Raw genomic sequence first — 19109 nt, forward strand, 5'->3', positions numbered from 1 at the left:
TTACAGAGCATAAAACTTAGAAGGAAAAATAGAGGAAAACCTTCATGACAGTGGATTTGGCAATGATTTCTTGGCTATGACACCAGAAGTACAGGCAACAAAAGAAAAAAATGGATGAATTAAACCTCATCAAAATTAAAACTTTCTGCATAGCAAAAGAAACACTCAACAAAATGAAAAGGCATCCTGAAAAATGAAGGAAAATATTCACAAGTCACGTATCAAGGGTCTACTGATGAGAATAAATGAAGGGCTGCAAATCAACAACTGAAAAAAAAAATCCAATTTTAAAAAAATGGGCAAAGTAACAGACATTTCTCCAAAAGAGATATACAAATGGCCAATAAGGACATCAAAAGATGCTCAGCATCACTAATTATTAAGTAAATTCAAATTGCTATCACTTCACACCCAGAATGGCTACTACCAATAAAGCAAAATAACAAGTATTGGCAAAGATGTGGAGAAACTAGAACCCTTGTGCATTGCTGGTTGGTATGCATACAACTGCCATATGATCCAGGAATTCCACCTTGAGGTAGATACCCAGAAGAATTGAAAGCAGGGACTCAAAAGGACATTTGTATACCAATGTCCATAGCAGCATTATTCACAATAGCCAAAAAATAGTAACACGTGTCCTTTGATGGATGGATACATAAACAAAATGTTGTATGTACATGTAGTGGAATATTATTCAGCTTAGAAGGAGTAAATTCTGATGCTACAGCATAGATGAACCTTTAAAACTCCATATGGAGATCTGACACAGAAGGACAAATAATGTATGATTCTACTTATATGAGGTACCTGAAGTGATTAATAGAAATAACAAGTAGAATAGTGGTTACCTGGGGTTAAGGGAAAGCAGAATGGAGAGTTTTTGTTTGCTAGGTACAGAGTTTCAGTTTGGGAGGATGAAAAATCATGAAGACAAAGGGGTAATGGTTGAAAAACATGAATGTACTTAATGACACAATTATACATTTTAAAAAATGGTCAAAATGATAAATCTTAGGTTATATATATTTTACCACAATAAAAAAAATTCTATACATACACTCATAACCACAAACTGGTGGCACACTTTGCAACTGTTGGTTAAAGAGTGTCAGTAATACTAACAATAGCTCGATAACAGTTAATTGAGCTAAACAGGCCAAGAAAGAAAAAAAAAACGACTTCATATTAACAATCTAAATACTATACCTGAAGGAACTAGAAAAAGAAAAGCAAACAACCCACAGCTAGCAGAAGGAAGACAATTGAAATTAGAGTGGAGAGAAAATAGAAAAATAGAGAATGAAAATCAAAAGCGGGTTCTGTGAAAAGATCCACAAAATTGGCAAACCTATAACCAGAGTGACAAAAAAAGTTGCAAATACCTAAACTCAGAAATGAGTGGGGGGGACATTAGCAATCTCATTTAAATAAAGGAATAATTATATACCAACAAATAACCTGGATGAAATAGACAAATTCCTAGAAACACAATTTACCAAAACTGACTCAAGGAGAAATGTAAAATGTGAAAAGGCTTATGTATGAGTGTGCTTAGTCGCTCAGTTGTATCCAACTCTTTGGGATTCTATGGACCGTAACCCGCCAGGCTCCTCAGTCTGTGGGGATTCTGCAGGCAAGAAAATGAGTGGGTTGCCATGCCCTCCTCCAGGGGATCTTCCCAACCCAGGCATTGAACCCAGGTCTTCTGTAATGCAGGTGGATTCTTTACCATCTGAGTCACCAGGAGAAAGGCTTGTAATGAGAGATTACAGCAGTAATCACAAACCTCCCAACACCAAGAGCTATAGATGTTGGATGATAGTGATGTGTAAATTTAGGTTCATTAATTGCAACAAATGAACCACCTTGTGGGAGATGATGACAGGGGAGATTTTAAGGAGGGAGGAAGCAGGAGTTACATGGGAACTCTGTACTTTCTGCTCAGTTTCTCTATGAACCTAAAACTGCTCTAAAAAACAAACTGTACTAAGAAACAAAAAACTCCCAACAAAGAAAAGTCCAGGGCCAGATAGTTTCACTGGTGACTTCTGCCAAAAATTTAAAGAGTTAATAGCAATCCTCCCAAGAAAATAAAAGACGGAACAGTTCATTCTATGAGGCCAGCATTACCTTGATACCAAAGCCAGACAAAGATCCCCCAAGAAAAGAGTATTACCAAAAAAAAAAAAAACTCTTAAAAATACAGATGAAAAATCCTCACAAAATACTAGCAAACCAAATGGAATATCATAGAAAAGGGGATTTATATACCACCAAGAGGTATTTGTCTCAGGAATGCAAGGGTGCTTCAATATTAAGAATGTCATGAATAGAACAAAGGAGAAAAAGCCCATTATCATTTCACTTGACACAAAAAGCATTTAATAAAATCCAACATACTTTCATGATGAAGTGAAGTGAAGTTGTGAAGTTGCTCAGTCGTGTCCGACTCTTTGCAACCCCACGGATTGTAGCCTACCAGGCTTCTCAGTCCATGGGATTTTCCAGGCAAGAGTACTGGAGTGGGTTTCCATTTCCTTCTCCAGGGGATCTTCCTAACCCAGGGATCGAACCCAGGTCTCCCACACTGGAGGCAGATGCTTTATCCACTGAGCTACCAGGGAAGCCCACCCCATGATAAAAGCACTCAAAAAAAAGTAATAGAAGAATAGAAATAAGTACAGGAGAGGAATAAGAATAGGACTTGACCTCAACTTTATAAAGGACATTTATGGAAAACCCACAGCTAACATCATGCATGTGTGCATGCTATGTTGCTTCATGTCCGCCTCTATGTGACCAGATGATCTGTAGCCCACCAGGCTCCTCTGTTTGTGGGATTCTCCAGGCAAGAATACTGGAGTGGGTTGCCATGCCTTCCTCCAGGGAATCTTCCTGACCCAGGGCTCAAACCTGCATCTCATGACTCCTGCACTGGCAGGCGGGTTCTTTATCACTAGTGCCACCTGGGAAGGCCCAGCTAACACCATACTTAAGGCTAAAAGACTAAAAGCTTTCCTCCTAAGATCAAGAACAAGATAAGGATGCCCAGGCAGAGGGGAGTAGCAGCCAGAGATGTTCTGTTCTGAGGAGCAGCCAGTGGTGTGATGGTGCAAGCCATGGACCATTCACACCTGAGACGGACTATGGAAAAGCAAGTACTGGAGGTGGAAGTCCAAGTCAAACACAGAAGGACAGCCTCGCTGAGCAACCTGGAGTGTCACCTGTACCTGAGGTAATCTCAGCAGCAGCAGCAACAAGTACCTGTGGTTGATTTCCAGGCAGAACTGAAACAAGCATTCTTAGCTGAGACACCAAGCAATGGTTAAAGCAGTATTGGAACACCTGGGTGGCTGATTCCAAAAGACACAATCAAATAAAACTACCTTCTCTTAGGTCTTAAGGATCCCAAATCTTTGCTATGGGCATTGGAGCTGGTGGAACAGCAATCATGACTGTGGGAAGGAGCAGCAAGATGCTGCCGCACACTGACCATAGGATAGAATATATCCTGAGATGGCCGGACCTTCATCGGTACGTTCAAGACTTTTGACAAACGTATGAACTTGACCCTCTATGACTGTGATGAGTTCAGGAGGATTGGGCCAAAGGATGTGAAACAGCCACAGCATGAAAAAAAAGTGAGTTTTGGGTCAAGTGTTGCTCTGTGGGAAAACTTGGTTTCCATGACTCTGAAGGGAAAGATACTGGCATTGCTCAGGTACCTCTTGCTGGAGCTGCAGGAGGCCCTGGGGTTGGCAGGGCAGTTAGCGGAGATGTTTCAGCTGGTGTTCCAATTCCCTAGGTCCCTGCTGGAACAGCAGGCTCTGTCCAAGGGATTGAGGGGTCATCCCAACAGGTAGTGACCCCACAGGGAAGAGGCACAGTAGCAGCTGCTGCAGGTGCTGCTACTGCCAGCACTGCCGGAGCCCCAAGTAGTATCCATGAGGATGGGGGACTGCCCCTGCCGCCATCAGTTGGTCGAACAACCCCACCTCCAGGAATTATGGCTCCTCCACCTGGTATGAGACCACCATGGGCCCACCACTTCCTTCCCCCTACTCAAGAGATATCAACAGGCATGCCCCCTCCAGGAATGAGGACCCCCCTTCACCAGGAATAAGAGGTTCACCTCCTCCAAGAAAGCATCTACTAAGACCTGAGGGTACTACTGATTCTTCTTAGTCACTTTTTTTCCACAATGAATCTTGTGAAATATGTGGAGTGTTTGTGAACTTTTGTCTCCTTTGCTGCATTAATGCAAGTGAAAGTGTTAGTAACTCAGTCATGACTGACTCTTTGCAACCCCATGGACTATACCCTGCCAGGCTCCTCTGTCCATGGGATTCTCCAGGCAAGAATACTGGAGTGGGTTGCCACTCCCTTCTCCAGGAGAACCTCCCGACCCAGGGATTAAACCCAAGTCGCCTGCATTGCAGGCAGATTTTTTACCATCTGAGCCACCATGGAAGCACTGCTACATTAAGATCAACTAATAGACACATATGGGGAAAAAAAATGATGTCCACTTTCACTACTCCTACTCTACATTATACTAGAAGTTTTAGCCAGAGAAGTCAGTCAAGAAAGATAAATAAAGGCATCCCATTTGGAAAGGAAAAATTAAAACTATCTCTATTTGCAGATGATATCTAGCCTACATGGGCATCCCTGGTGGCTTGGCCATAAAGACTCTGCATGCAATCCAAGAGATGTGGGTTCAATCCCTGGGTCAGGAAGATCCCCTGGAGAGGTAAATGGCTACACACTCCAGTATTCTTGCCTGGGAAACTCCATGGACACAGAAACCTAGCGGGTTACCATCCATGCGGTCACAAGAATCAGACCTGACTTAGCAACTAAATACCACCACCACCATCTATCCTATACAAAGAAAATTCAAAATTTTTTCACCAAAAAATGTAGTACTAATAAATTCAGCCATGTTTCAGGGTACAACATCAATATACACAAATCTGTTTGTGTTTCAAGTATAGAACACAAAGAAAAGAAAACAATTCCATTTGCAATAGAATCCAAAAGAATAAATATCTATGAATAAATTTAACAAAGCAGGTGAAAGACTTATACACTGAAAACTATAAAACATTGCTGCACTAAATGAAAAGACATCCTGTGTTTATGGGTTAGAAGACAGTCTCATGATGGAGAAGGAAATGGCAACCCACTCCACTACTCTTGCCTGGAAAATTCCATGGATGGAGGAGCCTGGTAGGCTATAGTCCATGGGGTCGCAAAGAGTCAGACATGACTGAGCAACTTCACTTTCTTTCTTTCCCTAGTTCTTTTGGAGAAGGGACTGGCAACCCACTCCATTGTTCTTGCCTGGAGAATCCCATGGACGGATTCGCTGTCTATGGAGAATCCCATAGACTGGTGGGCCACAGTCTATGGGGCTGCAAACAGTCGGACGCAACTAAGCAACACACACACACACACACACACACACACTCTCTCTCTCTCTCTCTCTCTCTCTCTCTCTCTCTCTCTCTCATGAAGATGGCAATGCTACCTAAAGCAAATGACAGATTCACTGCAATCCTTATGAAAATTTCAGCAGCCAGTTTTGCAAAACTGTTGTGGAATACTTAAATGTCAAATTGGTTCTTATCATTAAAAATAAACATTAAACAACACAAGACTAGTTATAATGAAAAGTTAAATTGCCTGGTATACGCTCAAAGTGCTGTAATAAGCTGAGAAAGGATTGAATAATTCTGTTTTCTAATTTAGGGTCAAGTGATTAAGGTACAAATATCCAGTTGTTAAGAACCCTGTCTTCTGAAGCTTTGAAAGAACTCCTACAGCAATTCTCCACTCTCCATCACACTTGTATGTTTGCCTTTGTCCTCCACTCCTCAAGTGCTCTTACACACATCAAAGATACTGTTTCCCCACACGTGGAATTACAAATGTCTACCAAGGTATGTAGGCTTTATAGTAAAACTAAAAGAAAGAATTCTGCAACCATACAAATCTCAGAATCTGTGAGCAAACTGCTCACCTCTATAGTTTCTTCATCTGCAAAACAAGAATGAGTAATAGGGTTGTTATAAGATCAAATTATTTATGTAAAGCATTTACAACAATACCAGGTACATTATGAACTCTCAATAAGAGCTGTATGATTTTGTATAACATACCCAAAATAGTTATGCTTTTTGTTTTTTTAAAGAACATGTGGAAGTATGCCTAACCTATTGCTTAGCTTGCTACCGCTATTCAAAATTGACATAATTAGGACTGTGTATGAGGCCTTGATCCAGATTTGGTTAAGAGGTCACTTCTCCTGCCTTATGAAATGTTCTACTGCAATTTTTTAAAATGATAACAGGAACTAAGAATAGGTACCTGTCCCTTTTTTGTGTCTGTTTCAGCTAGAAATGTTAAAATAACTTAGAAGTAAAGAAATGTAGAGTTCATTTGTTCAATTTTTTGCATGGACTAAGATGGTATAACACATTACAATGCTGCAAGATAAGAAATTTATTTTGCTCTACTATTAAAGGAAATAAGACAAATTCACCATCAACACCATCAAAAGATAAGTAGCACTTCCATAATTTAGAGTATAACCAAAGCACACAGGCCATAAGAAATGATATCCAAAATTTTGAGGACAGCAGCTTCCAAATGAAGTATTTAATAAATACCTTCAGTTGTAATGATCAGTAAAACGGAAAGATTTGGCTTCTGACATATTATATAGGTGGCACTGTAACTGTTTAGACCGCTTTGCTTCTAGTCGGAGCTGTCTAGCTCTTTCTTTGACAGCTTGTTGCTCTGCTATTTTTTCTATCTGTTTTCTTCTTAGCCATCTGTAGAGAAAGACATAATCAGATCTGGTATCAGCCTGGATATATCTTCACACTATAAAGTTATTACTATAGACAATTATAGGAAATTGGACTTATATTGAAATGCTCTGGTCACAGCACAAATTAGTATTAACTGAAAAATTTCATTCTTATACCAAAGGCTCACACTAGGAAAGCATGGTAACATTCACAATCAAATATTTGAAATGAAGTTTGTCTTATAATGAAACTGCCAACTAAAAAACTTTTTAAAGTGATTTACAAACTATTTTACATGTGGCATACATAATATGTAAAATGAATTTTAAATCTTTTTTAAAATATGATTTTCTAAACAACTAAGTGTTTGACTGGTTCCATATAATTTATTTAGCAGCATGCAGAAATGCTGCCTTGCTATTCTTGGTAGAGAAATCATAGAGTTCCTGCTTTTCAGTGAATAAAATTATTCTTCCTTAAAATGGAAAAATAAGCCTAAGAAGAAAAAACATCAAAAAAGGTGATGGGAAAGGCCACATTCTAACAAATTTAAGTCTATAAAGCTTGCTTAGGTTAAATAACATTAAAAATAACTATATATATTACATCTCTGGTATGAAAGTGCATAAGTGGTGTGTGCATGTGTGTATATATGTTTTCAGAAATAAATCCGAACAACTAAATGACTGCACTAGCATAAAAGGGACTTAGGAAACCTCTAATCCAATGTTGTATGGTCTTGAATTGGATAGTAGTTTGAGCAAATTAACTGCAGTCCCTTAGGGGTCAACTGGGAAAGGAAAGAAAGAAAGAGGCTAAGAAACTAAGAAAGAGAAAGACAGCAGAAAAGAAAGAAATGAACTTCAAACAGTGGACTAAATTTCCACTCCCTTTCCCAAGTCTTGCTGGCAAAATTATGAAGCCAGATCTGTTTCCTCAGAATAAGCCAAGTATTACACTCTTACCCAGGCAACTGAAAGGAGACTGGGCTTGCCTTCAATTACCAAAATAGGTTTCTAAATCCCCCTTTCATCTGGTCTGTACAGATCTTCCTCCTCTTTACAGAAAAAATACTTACTGGTTAAGTGCAACTCTTTATTCAGTCTTCTGAGGACTAAGTAGGAGAAGCTGTAACCAATCTTGGGCCCACTTCTCCAAGCAATGAACAAATCAATCAATCAATGGGAGGCTATCAAAAGTTATCACACTGGTGCCATTAAGAAATAGTTTTAGTATTAAAACATATCTTGAAAGAATGGTATAGATATTACGCAAAGCATGGAGTTAAAGAATTTTCTCACATATTTTTAAAACTGTGGCTTTAAAACTGTATAGGTATATAATGTAAGGGATTACTTTTTTTTAAGTTCTATTGACTATATAATTGTCTAAGTTGCCCCTGAGGAGGGGAAACACCCTTCTTTTGACTTACTGTTTAAAGGCCCGGTCACGGCCTTCTGTTCCTTTAAGGAAGACTAAGCACTCCTCTTGCTTCCGCAGTTCTTCTGTCTTTCTTTCTTTCAGTTGTTCTTCATGCTTTTTTTTAAGCCATAATCGAAAAGCTTGCTGTGGATCTCTGTTTTCCTGCTGTTCGCAAAAGTAAGTTTTGCTTAAAGAAATGAAAACTACTTTTTAAGGCCCTGCCAATAGAACCCTATAAGAATACATGTCCTATTCACAACTGTTCATAATAATACCAGTCTCATTACTTGCACTCTTAGCATCCAAACCAAATATATGACCTCTGAATCAACATTTACTGCCCTCTTGCTTCCTTCAAAAGTCTTACTGAGGTAATCAATAAACGGAGAATGTCAAGATGCAGTGATTGGCAAACTTTTCAAAACTGAGCCCTTTGACAATTAAAATAATTTTGCACATTGACACAAGCATATAAAGTCAGTATGAGTGACGTATTGGTATCAATTACTGAAGGAAGCTCCACTGGAATTGAAAATCAATGACCCAACATTTGTGTTATTCAACCTTTCTTTTAAATTATTCTTTCATTTTTAAGAGCACCTGCCAAGCCCATCTCCAAAAATGCAATTATTACTATGGAACATGGCAATAAGGATTTTCAACCATAAGAATTTTTTCATAAGGATAATTGCCATGAGGATTTTGTCATAAGAATGGGCTAGTGGGAATAGCTTATTGTATGGTTCTTCAAACTTTATGATGGATACAGTCCTCAAGGAGTTTTCAAAAGCTGAAAGAGCTCTTATTTGGGAGAGTAAAGAGAGCAAAGAGAAAGATTTTGGGGCTCTTCAGCCTTGGAAAACGCGTGATTCATTATATGGATGCCTGGCTAGAATACAAAAGGAAAAGATGCATTCATTTAATACTTTTGCCACGTCTGAGTTCTGTGATAGCTCCTACACCTTGCATTTTCCTTTATCTGTAGCCCACACTGCCAAGTATGCTCCAGTCTAATTTATTTAATTTATATAACCTAGAATCTTTGGTGTATAATGCAGAACTTTGTGAAGAGGTCCTATGGACCTACAAGACCATTGCTGAACACCTGAAAGTTTGGGAGTATCTGGAGATTACTAAAAAGTGTTCAATCTGCAACTATAGATTAAAAGAGTTAGGAATGCAGGGACAGACAGGATTGATGGATATCACTGTTCATCTATTCATTCAACAGATATTCACAGAGCATCTACTACATACAGCATCTACCTGTACAGAGCTACTGCTGCTGCTGCTGCTGCTGCTGCTGCTAGGTCACTTCAGTTATGTCCGACTATGCACCAAAGGTGGGGGGGTGGGGAAACAAGGCTCCCTTTCTCATACATTCTATACCAGCACTGTATGATACATAGCCACTAGTCATAAGTAACTACTTAAATAAAATTAGAAATTCAGTATCTCGGTCACATTAGCTACATTTTAAGTACTTAACAGTCATATTATAGCCAGTGGCCACTTTACTGGACAGTGTAGATACAGTGTTACCATCATCACAGAAAATTGTATTGGGCAGTGTTGTTCAAGATAAGATGAAATATAGGATTGATTGACTGTTATGTCAGCTTCAAAAGAAAAGTATGGTAAGGAAAGACAGTAATAATGGGAGATGTGAGGAAAAAGGAATAAACTCCTAGAAACATAATATTTACCAAGGCTGAATCAGGAAGAACAGAAAATGTGAACAGGTTGATTACTAGTAATGAAACTGAATAAATAATCAAAAATCTCCCCCAAAACAAAAGTCCAAGACCAGATGGCTTCTAGAAAATCTAAAGAAAAATTAATACTGTTCATTCTCAAACTCTTCCAACAAACAGAAGAGGAGAGGACACTTCCAATCCATTTTAAGAGGCCTGATTACTGTCATACCAAAGCCAGACAAAGATAATACAAGAAAACAAAATTAGAGGCTGACATACTTGATGAATTCTTTAAATGTAAAAATACTCAACAAACTATCAGAAAAGCTAATTCAGCAGTATATTAAAAAAAATCATACATCAATGATCAAGTGGGATTTTACAGAGATGCTAGGATGGTTCAAATCTACAAATCAGTGTTATACACACTAATGAGTTGAAAGATAAAAATCATATGATGATCTAAATAGATGCAAAAAAAGCATTTGACAAAATATATATTTTCATGATAAAAACTCTCAAAAATTGGGTATAGAGAGAATATACCTCAATATAATAAAGACTATATATCACAAGTCCACAGCTAACATCATACTATCAGGGGCAAGATAAGAATCCCCATTCTCACTACTTTTATTCAACACATAGTTGAAGTCCCAGCTGGAGCAATCAGACAAGAAAAAGAAATAAAAGGCATTCGAATTAGAAAGAAAGAAGTGAAATTGCTCTATTTGCACATTACATATTATTATTATATACAGAAACCCTAGAGACTTTACCCCTCCCCACAGGAAAAAAAAAAAAAAACAGAACTAATAAACCATTCAGTAAAGCTGCAGGATACAAAATCAATATATAAAAATCAACTGTGTTTCAATACACTAAAAACAAACTATCTGAAAGAGAATTAACAAAGCCTTTTAAAATAGCAGAAAAGAAGAATGAAATAGATACCTAGGAATAAATTTAACCAAGGAGGTGAAAGACTATATGCTGAAAGCATAAAGACATTAATGAAAGAAACTGAAGAAGATACAAATGAATGGAAAGATACTCCATGACCATGGACTAGAAAAACTAATATTGTTAAAATGTCCATACTATCTAAAAATTGTCCATGCAATCTAAAATTCATTACATAAAAGTTCCAATGGAATTTTTCACAAAATTGAAAAAAACTCCTAAAATCTGCATAAGGGCCAAACCTCCAATGTAATCCTGAGAAAGAACAACAAAGCTGGAAGCATCTCACTTCCTGATTTTAATCTATATTATAAAGCTGAAACAATCAAATAGTATATTAATAGTACTGGCATGAGAATAGACACATAGATCAATGGAAGAGAATAGAGAGCACAGAAATCAACCCATGCATATACTGTCAATTATTTTCAACAAAGAAGCCAACAATAACAATGAGGAAGGAACAGTCTCTTCAATAAATGGAATTAGGAAAACTGAATTGCTACACGTAAAAATTACCTCATTTCCTTTTCTCTTAACATACTGGATAGAACTCCCAGAATGAAATTATTTATTATAGAAGGGAGACTTACCTGTCTCTGACTTTAATGGGTATACCTATAGTATTTCCTAAGATAGTATTTATCCTGTAATCCACATTTTATTAGAAAAAATTAAAAATAAATGCTAGTAAATACGAGTATATACTTTTTCTATATCTTTCAAGATAGACAAATTCTTTTTATTTACCTATTTTGTACTAAATATATTAATAGATTTGTTATTACTGGTCCATAATTTCCTTCCTAAAATAAACTAAACTTGGTTATAGCATGCTATTATTTTACTATACAGTTGCAGTCAAATTTCTCAATATTTTCTCTTTTAGTTCATGGTTTCAGGTTTACTACCTGAAAAGATATTGTCCATCCCAAGATTATAAAAGCTAAATTTCTATAAATAGCATAACAAATAACGTAAAAGTACATCATTTTGTTAGTCAAGGAAAACATATTTACAGACATAATAGACAAGGATTAAAATCTGTACTGCCTGCAATGCAAGAGACCCTGATTCAAATACTGGGTCAGGAAGACCCCCTGGAGAAGGGATAGGCTATCCACTCCAGTATTCTTGGGCTTCCCTGGTGGCTCAGTTGGTAAAGAATCCGCCTGCAATGTGGGAGACCTGGATTCCATCCCTAGGTTGGGAAGATCCCCTGGAGGAAGGCATGGCAACCCACTCCAGTTTTTTTTCCTGGAGAATCCCCATGGACAGAGGAGCCTGATGGGCTATAGTCCACGAGGTCGCAGAGTCGGACATGACTGAGCAACTAAGCACAAGAAAAATAAAACTGGTAAAAAAGAAAAGACTACAAATAGGAAATTCACAGAAAACACATGCTCATATACATTCATATATACTAATAATTTGAAAAAATAAAAAAATAAACTACATACAATGTTAGACATGATATATTAAACATTCGCTCTTACATACTGCTGGCTGCTGCTAAGTCACTTCAGTCATGTCCAACTCTGTGTGACCCCATAGACAGCAGCCCACCAGGCTCCCCCGTCCCTGGGATTCTCCAGGCAAGAACACTGGAGTGGGTTGCCATTTCCTTCTCCAATGCATGAACGTGAAAAGTCAAAGTGAAGTCTCTCAGTCGTGTCCAACTCTTAGCGACCCCATGGACTGCAGCCTACCAGGCTCCTCCATCCATGGGATTTTCCAGGCAAGAGTACTGGAGTAGGGTGCCATTGCTTTCTCCATACATACTGCTGGAGGGACTATAAATTGATACAACCTTTTAGGGGGCTAACTTTGCATATTTAACCACAACTTTTATTCTGGATATCCAATAAGTCATAAATTTCCAAGAAACCCTCTTACAGAATATTGATGTTCTCCTATAGAATTTACATGTTCACAACAGCCCTGTTAATTAATGGAGCAATATTAGAATCAATCTAAATATCTACAAATGAGGAATGGTTTAATAAATTGTTACGTCTGAAAGTAGAATATCATGGAGCTATTTGAAAAGAGATCTAAATGCAATGATCTAGAAATATGTCCTTGATGAATGAGTGAAAAAAATCCAACCACATAATACACTTTTAGCAGATAAACATGTAAATAAAAATAAAAGCTAGAAGGATTTACAGCACACTGTTAAAAGCAGTTACCACTAGGAGATGAGCCTGGAAGGAGTTAGGATTGAATTTTCAATTTTCAGTTTATATACATTTTTTAAAGAGTAGGGATATCGATGATTTTTTTACTTTCTCATGGGTTTTCTGTATATTTCAAATTTTTAAAAAAATTACATATGATGGCTTTGTTAGTTTTCACATAAGATTCCTATACATCTATTCTTAAGTGAGACCAATCTGTAGAGATTTTGTGTGCATTGTCCTATTTAAATATCAAAGTTATATATCTTGAAAAAAATGAATTGGTAGCTTTCCTTTTTTCTGTGCTTTAACTGTTTGAATAAAATAAGAATCATTTGATTTTTACAAGGCTTCTTAGAATTTAATTATGTAATAAAGTCATCTGTATGTTGCATCTTTTGCAAGGGTAGTTCCTGGACCACTTTTTCTACTTCTTTAGGCTTTTAGTCTGATAGTCAGACTCCCTTCTATAAATAAATCCAGCTTTCACATATGTATGAACTTATTTTTCATGAAGAAGGATTGCTTACTCTACTGTTCATGTCTTCAATCTGCTTTGCTCGCTGAATTCTCCTCATTTCTTGGACCTGCTCTCTCTTCTTTTGCAACCATGCTTTAAATACCATGTCGTTCTCTTTTTTCTTTTCTTTTTCTTCTTCTATTTTCTTTTCATCTTCCTGGGGGAAAGAATATCCAAACACACTAATATAAAATTATATATGTTATCAAAGTAGAGAGATATATTTTGATGTCTGACATTAGAATTCCCAGCCTCTAAAAATTTCCATCTGTAAATTGGGCCTCCCTAAAGAAAACAAGGCCTCCAATTTTCTTAGGGAAAAAAAGGAGGACTTCAGATAAATTGTAGAGGTAAAGTCTATAATTACATAAATCTACACTATGCAACATGCTGTTCAAGAATTTCTTGGATCTCTCCTTAGCTTCCTAGTTTATTTTTTGTATTTAACTCCTCAAAAACCACAGCTATGCAAAAGACTGCCCCCAAAACACACACACATACACACACATTCTCTCTCACTCTACAAGCGTGAATATGGTGTCTACAGAAGCACTGTAAATGCCTTAAACATTTTTAGATGATTGTTAAATTTGTTAATTGTGACACATGACATTGTGATTATGAAACCAGTGCTATAATCATTTTCTATTTGAAGTATACAATCATCTCTGAAGTGTACAAGTGAGCAATGATTGGATGTCCAGGACTTGCTTTGAAAAAAACTTCAGCCAAAAAAGGAAGAGATGAAGCAAATCAGCCAAAATCTCAATGACTCTTGAATCTGGGTAATGGAGATATAAGGGTTAACTGTACCTTCATATGTGTTGGAGATTTTTTATCATACTGTTTAAAATATTTTCAACTAGTGTATATCGATAAAGTAACATTTTTGCTATCAGAAAAATATTTAAACAGTTAACTATAAGAACAAAATGAATTTTTAAACTGAATTATTAAAGTGATGTTATAAAAGAGAGTTACTTAAACTTTAAAGGAGGTATTTATTTAAACCAGTTATGAAGAGCTATAAAACAGTAACTGGGAACAATGTAGCATGTCTTAGTGGAAATATCACCATGGTAGAAGTTAAGAGATCTGAGTAACAATCATACTGCCATCATACTATGTTAATTTGGGCAAACCATTTAACTCAGTATTCTCATCTATAAAATGAAGTTGTATTAACAAGCTCAGAAGTCTCTTTCAATACTAAAATTTTAGCATGGAAATAAATTGAATGATAGAATCCATGCTTAAACTGTTTTCAAATAATGAATTCAGAGTTCTTTCCACATGTTTTGACAGTATAGCAAGCCCTTTTTGATCAAACAAAATGTAGAAGGAAAAATTCTATACAATTAATAGCATAAAATGTCTTTTTAAAAACTTGTTACCATTTTCTAAGCCCTTATAATGGAGCTTACATAATATGTGAATTTACTATTATATTTTATATTTATTTTAGCTCCCTTTTACCAAAGGATTTGGGATGCCTTGCATGAATAATTGTAGGACAATTATTTTTCCAGACAGGACATCTGGATTAAACAGATGATATTAGCCAAAGCACAGACATTGCAGTTGCCAAAGAGAACAGTGAGATGATGCACTTAGCGTAGAGAGATGGAGTAGAGCAGCCCTACCTGCCCCTAGGAAATATTTTGCAGGGCATCAAAAAGGAAGGCCTTCTCCTGAAACCAGCTGAAAATATTTTAAAGTCTTAGCACTTAAAGACCATGCTCTGAGCTAGTACATAACCAAAGTGAAACTTAGTTATGAGGATCCTGACATGAGAAAAGTATATCCCAAAACAGTGTGTGACACCCAAAAAAGAGGATCAAAAGAAAAACGAACTGTCCATTAGTCATACCCGTTAAAGATTACCATTAGTTCATTAGTGAAAATGACACTGACATTATATAAAACCTTCTATATAACTTCTACAGAAATATATACAGAAGCACACATGTAAACATGTGTGTGTGCAGCAAACAAGTAGTTCAGTTATTCTCAACAAGTTCTTTTATATTATCATGCAGTTCTGAGTTAACAGATCCTTTTACATACCTATCATATACCTGAACCAAGGAAGCTGAGTCTGACAGAGCTCAGATTTCAGTAGCCAACTAAGCTAAATTTTACTAAATATGCACCCTTTCAGATTTCCTGCCTAAAAGTGTGCTATAGGTTACATGTTCTTAGTAACTTCATTTCTTAATCTTTTTCTGCTAATTTGAGTTCCTGATTTAAATGCCAGAAATTTCCATTGATCATTTCCTGCATAAGTGGAAAACAGACCACTTATCAACTTCTCAACATGACAGGAAAACTGGGATTTTGACTTTGCTACAAACAAGTCACGGGAATTTGGTAAAGTTATTTAAATTATCTGGACGAGTTTTTCACCTATGAAATAATCTTTTAAGGTTTCTTCTTATGTTCTATTAACTGTGATTCTTTTGCCGTTAGGTATTTACAGTTAGACATTTTATGTGGTTCAGCTTAATGCTATCTGGTATTCAGTAAAACAGAGAATCAGGGCACTGATTTATGTAGTTCAGAGAAAATTCCCGTTTTAGTACTTAGAATTTTCAATTATAAAACACTTTTATTCTCTTTAGGAGCAACCCCCCCTCAAAATAACAATAATTTTGGATTCGGTAGGACATCCTGGAGACATTTCAGTTAGGTTATTAGGCTCTATTCTTAATTAAAATGAGAATCCCTGAAATCAATAAAATGTAGTGTTGATAACAATCTCTAAGAGGAACAGAGGAGTTTCATTCCAGCCACACTGAGGACTATTGCCCAGGAGACACAAATTGAAGAAGCATCTGGATTGTGTTCCACAGCATTACAAAATAGGCGAGGCATATATGTAGGCAAAAAATGCAAATCACAGAAGTTGTTTGTCAGGAATTAGGCTTGAAGCTAGCAAGCAATAAGGGTGCTTCTTAAGCAAGGATTGGCTGGTATCTGACATGGTTAAAAAACTACAAGGGGAGACCTTGAGACCATAAAGTTGAAGCTGGCAGATGGTGTTTTGAAGAGGTCTGGTGATATACTTGAGTTTGACACAGTTCAGAAAATTCAGGTTCTCAGTGATACAGGAACACATCTGAAACCATATCCACAATGGCCACCCAGCTCCATTCTGGATGCCTGAACCACAGTTTTTTATCTTGTCAGAACAAAGAACATGAAATATCAAATATGACGGGGGTACATTCCTTCAAGGTTTCAGAAGAGACAGGTGAACATGTACACAGTAAGGCAGTATGGCCTTGGTGTCTGGGAAGGGAAGCTCATCTTCAAACGAGAACTAGCATGAGTGTCATGGGAAGGCGGGGAGCATTTATCCTATCTTCAAGGAGGCATTCTAAACAATCTGGTAAATATTCTTTTTTTTTTCCCCAATGGTGAAAGCAGAGGTACAAAGTATGTTTGACAGGCTGTTCAAATAGATAGGCTGTTCTAGTCAGCATAAAAGGCTTCCCAGGTAGTGCATAATGTTCAAGACAAATCAGGCATAAGCCAGAATTCCCTGTACCTCAATATGTGAAACTTTCTTCCACCCAGTAGTCCTGGAAGATATATGAAATATACACACATCCATACACACACACCAGAGAATTATAATCTAATTCCTTTGTTGCCTTCTAAACCCCAACAAATTTGTGCCTTCATTTTTTTCATCTGACATCTGATTTTCACCTATCTCATATCAAAATTGGGCTTTCCTGATAGCTCAGCTGGTAAAGATTCTACCTGCAATGCAGGAGACCCTGGTTTGGAGGTTGGGAAGATCCCCTGGAGAAGGGATAGGCTACCCTCTCCAGTATTCATGGGCTTCCCTGGTGGCTCCGATGGTAAAGAATCCACCTGCAATGTGGGAGACCTGGGTTCGATTCCTAGGTTGGGAAGATGCCCTGGAGGAGGGCATGGCAACCCACTCCAGTATTCTTGTCTGGAGAATCCCCATGGACAGAGGAGCCTGGCGGGCTACAGCCCAAAGGGTTGCAAAGAGTCAGATACAACTGAGCGATGAAGCATACATAGCACAGCATATCAAAATTATTTTCAGGAGTCACTTAACTTCTCTGAGCCTCACCTTTAAAAGGAAAGGATCAGACGAAACCATCGCTGAGATCTCCTCTAGCTCTAACACAAGTCATTCATTACCATGCTTTTGTGATCTTCACAAGAAATGACCAGGGTAATCAGGGTGCTTGTTCCCTAAATACGGATTGTTAACACTTAACCACTTAATTTAACAACAGGAAAAAAACAAGCAAGTGCATGTATCCAATCATTTAAAGAACCATGTCAATTCTTACTGGATTTATAAAACACAGAAACATATTCTACTTTCAATATAATGCCCACTTGTGCTCTCACCTCTTTCTTCAGCTTCTCTCTCTTCTGTTCTAGTCGTTTTTTCAGTTCTTTCTGTCGAGGGGAGAGACAGAATGTTGAGGTCGCTGGAGACACATCTGCGGACTGGGTCCTACGGTTAGATTTTCCGTTCCCTTTACTTCGATCTGAGTTGACAGCAGAGCTTGGGTAAATCTTGGGGTTGGGTGGTGGCTGAGGGATGTAAGTCAGTGGCTCTTCTGTTGATGAGGGAGCAAGAACATGTACTTTGGCTACTGGCTCTTCTCTCTTGACTCCACTGACAGACAAATTGGGAGATCTGGGTAAAAACTGCTGAGGTTCACCTTCTGTACTATTAGCATTATTAATGGGGGGCAAAACCCCCTGACTCTTAATGTCCTGTAAATTCACAAGTTCAAACTTTCCATCTCTCTCCATTAGGATTTTCCTATCCTTGTTTTCTTCACAATTTCCATCAGTAAGTGACAGGATCACATTTTCTTGTCCAAATTCATTGGAAATACATAACTGTGACAGTTTTCCAGACACATTACTTTCATAATTTTTGTAAGTATCACTGTCTTCCAGAGGAGGAACTTCTAAATCAACTAATTTGTCCTTAAATTTAAGTTTGCGTTCCCTTTTATCATTCACTGGTTCTTGATTTTGTAGAAGTCTGTTGGCTTGTATAATTTTCTCCATAATATATCTCCTGACTTCTTCATCCTCTTCCTCCTCCAGGTCTTGATGGCTTTCTAGTTTGGATTCTTGCAAAGAGTTTTCACTATCTGAATCTGATATGGGGTCCAAAGGTTGAATACTTGGTACAGAAATAAAGTCATTTCTTCTTGGTGAAACCTCATCCTTCAAAGATTTATCAGGATCAGAAAGCTGCTTGGTGTGTTCTATTTCTGTTTCATTCACTTTTAAGTCTTGGTTAATATTCTCTTCATTCCCACAAGCCATCTAGAAAAAGAGAGATGAGATTCATTTTCAGTAAAAATTGAGACTCTTTGTCCATTCATATGTAGACAATCCAAAATGGATGTTCATGCTCGTAATTTATTTTATGAATGGGAAAAGTTACATGCTTCCTGCTCATATTTCACTCATAGTTTTCTAATTCATATTT

At 37.3% G+C, this 19109-nt stretch overlaps 1 protein-coding gene and 2 pseudogenes across 7 annotated transcripts in view; 2 read left to right on the plus strand and 1 right to left on the minus strand.

Annotated features, from left to right (window-relative positions):
• Positions 1 to 19109, minus strand: part of CCDC181 (coiled-coil domain containing 181) — a 46578-nt gene that overhangs the window by 18432 nt on the left and 9037 nt on the right. For 4 of the 7 annotated variants that reach the window (XM_012187241.4, XM_042257208.1, XM_042257211.2 and 1 more), the window contains 4 exons: positions 18002 to 18943; positions 13614 to 13760; positions 8254 to 8408; positions 6487 to 6842 (listed from right to left, as the gene is read on the minus strand). In XM_012187241.4, coding sequence (XP_012042631.1) covers positions 6680 to 6842; positions 8254 to 8408; positions 13614 to 13760; positions 18002 to 18943 — 1407 coding nt within the window. In that variant the 3' untranslated portion in view covers positions 6487 to 6679. Of the gene's footprint in view, positions 1 to 6486; positions 6843 to 8253; positions 8409 to 13613; positions 13761 to 18001; positions 18944 to 19109 lie in introns of those variants that run through there. The other 3 variants (XM_012187243.4, XM_042257212.1, XM_060396469.1) reach the window with 2 other exon arrangements.
• On the plus strand, positions 3111 to 3332 carry LOC101108936 (SNRPN upstream reading frame protein-like; annotated as a pseudogene).
• On the plus strand, positions 3425 to 4188 carry LOC101109198 (small nuclear ribonucleoprotein-associated protein N-like; annotated as a pseudogene).

Source organism: Ovis aries, chromosome 12 (genome assembly GCF_016772045.2).
Source record: "Ovis aries strain OAR_USU_Benz2616 breed Rambouillet chromosome 12, ARS-UI_Ramb_v3.0, whole genome shotgun sequence".
NCBI classification, from domain to species: domain Eukaryota; kingdom Metazoa; phylum Chordata; class Mammalia; order Artiodactyla; family Bovidae; genus Ovis; species Ovis aries.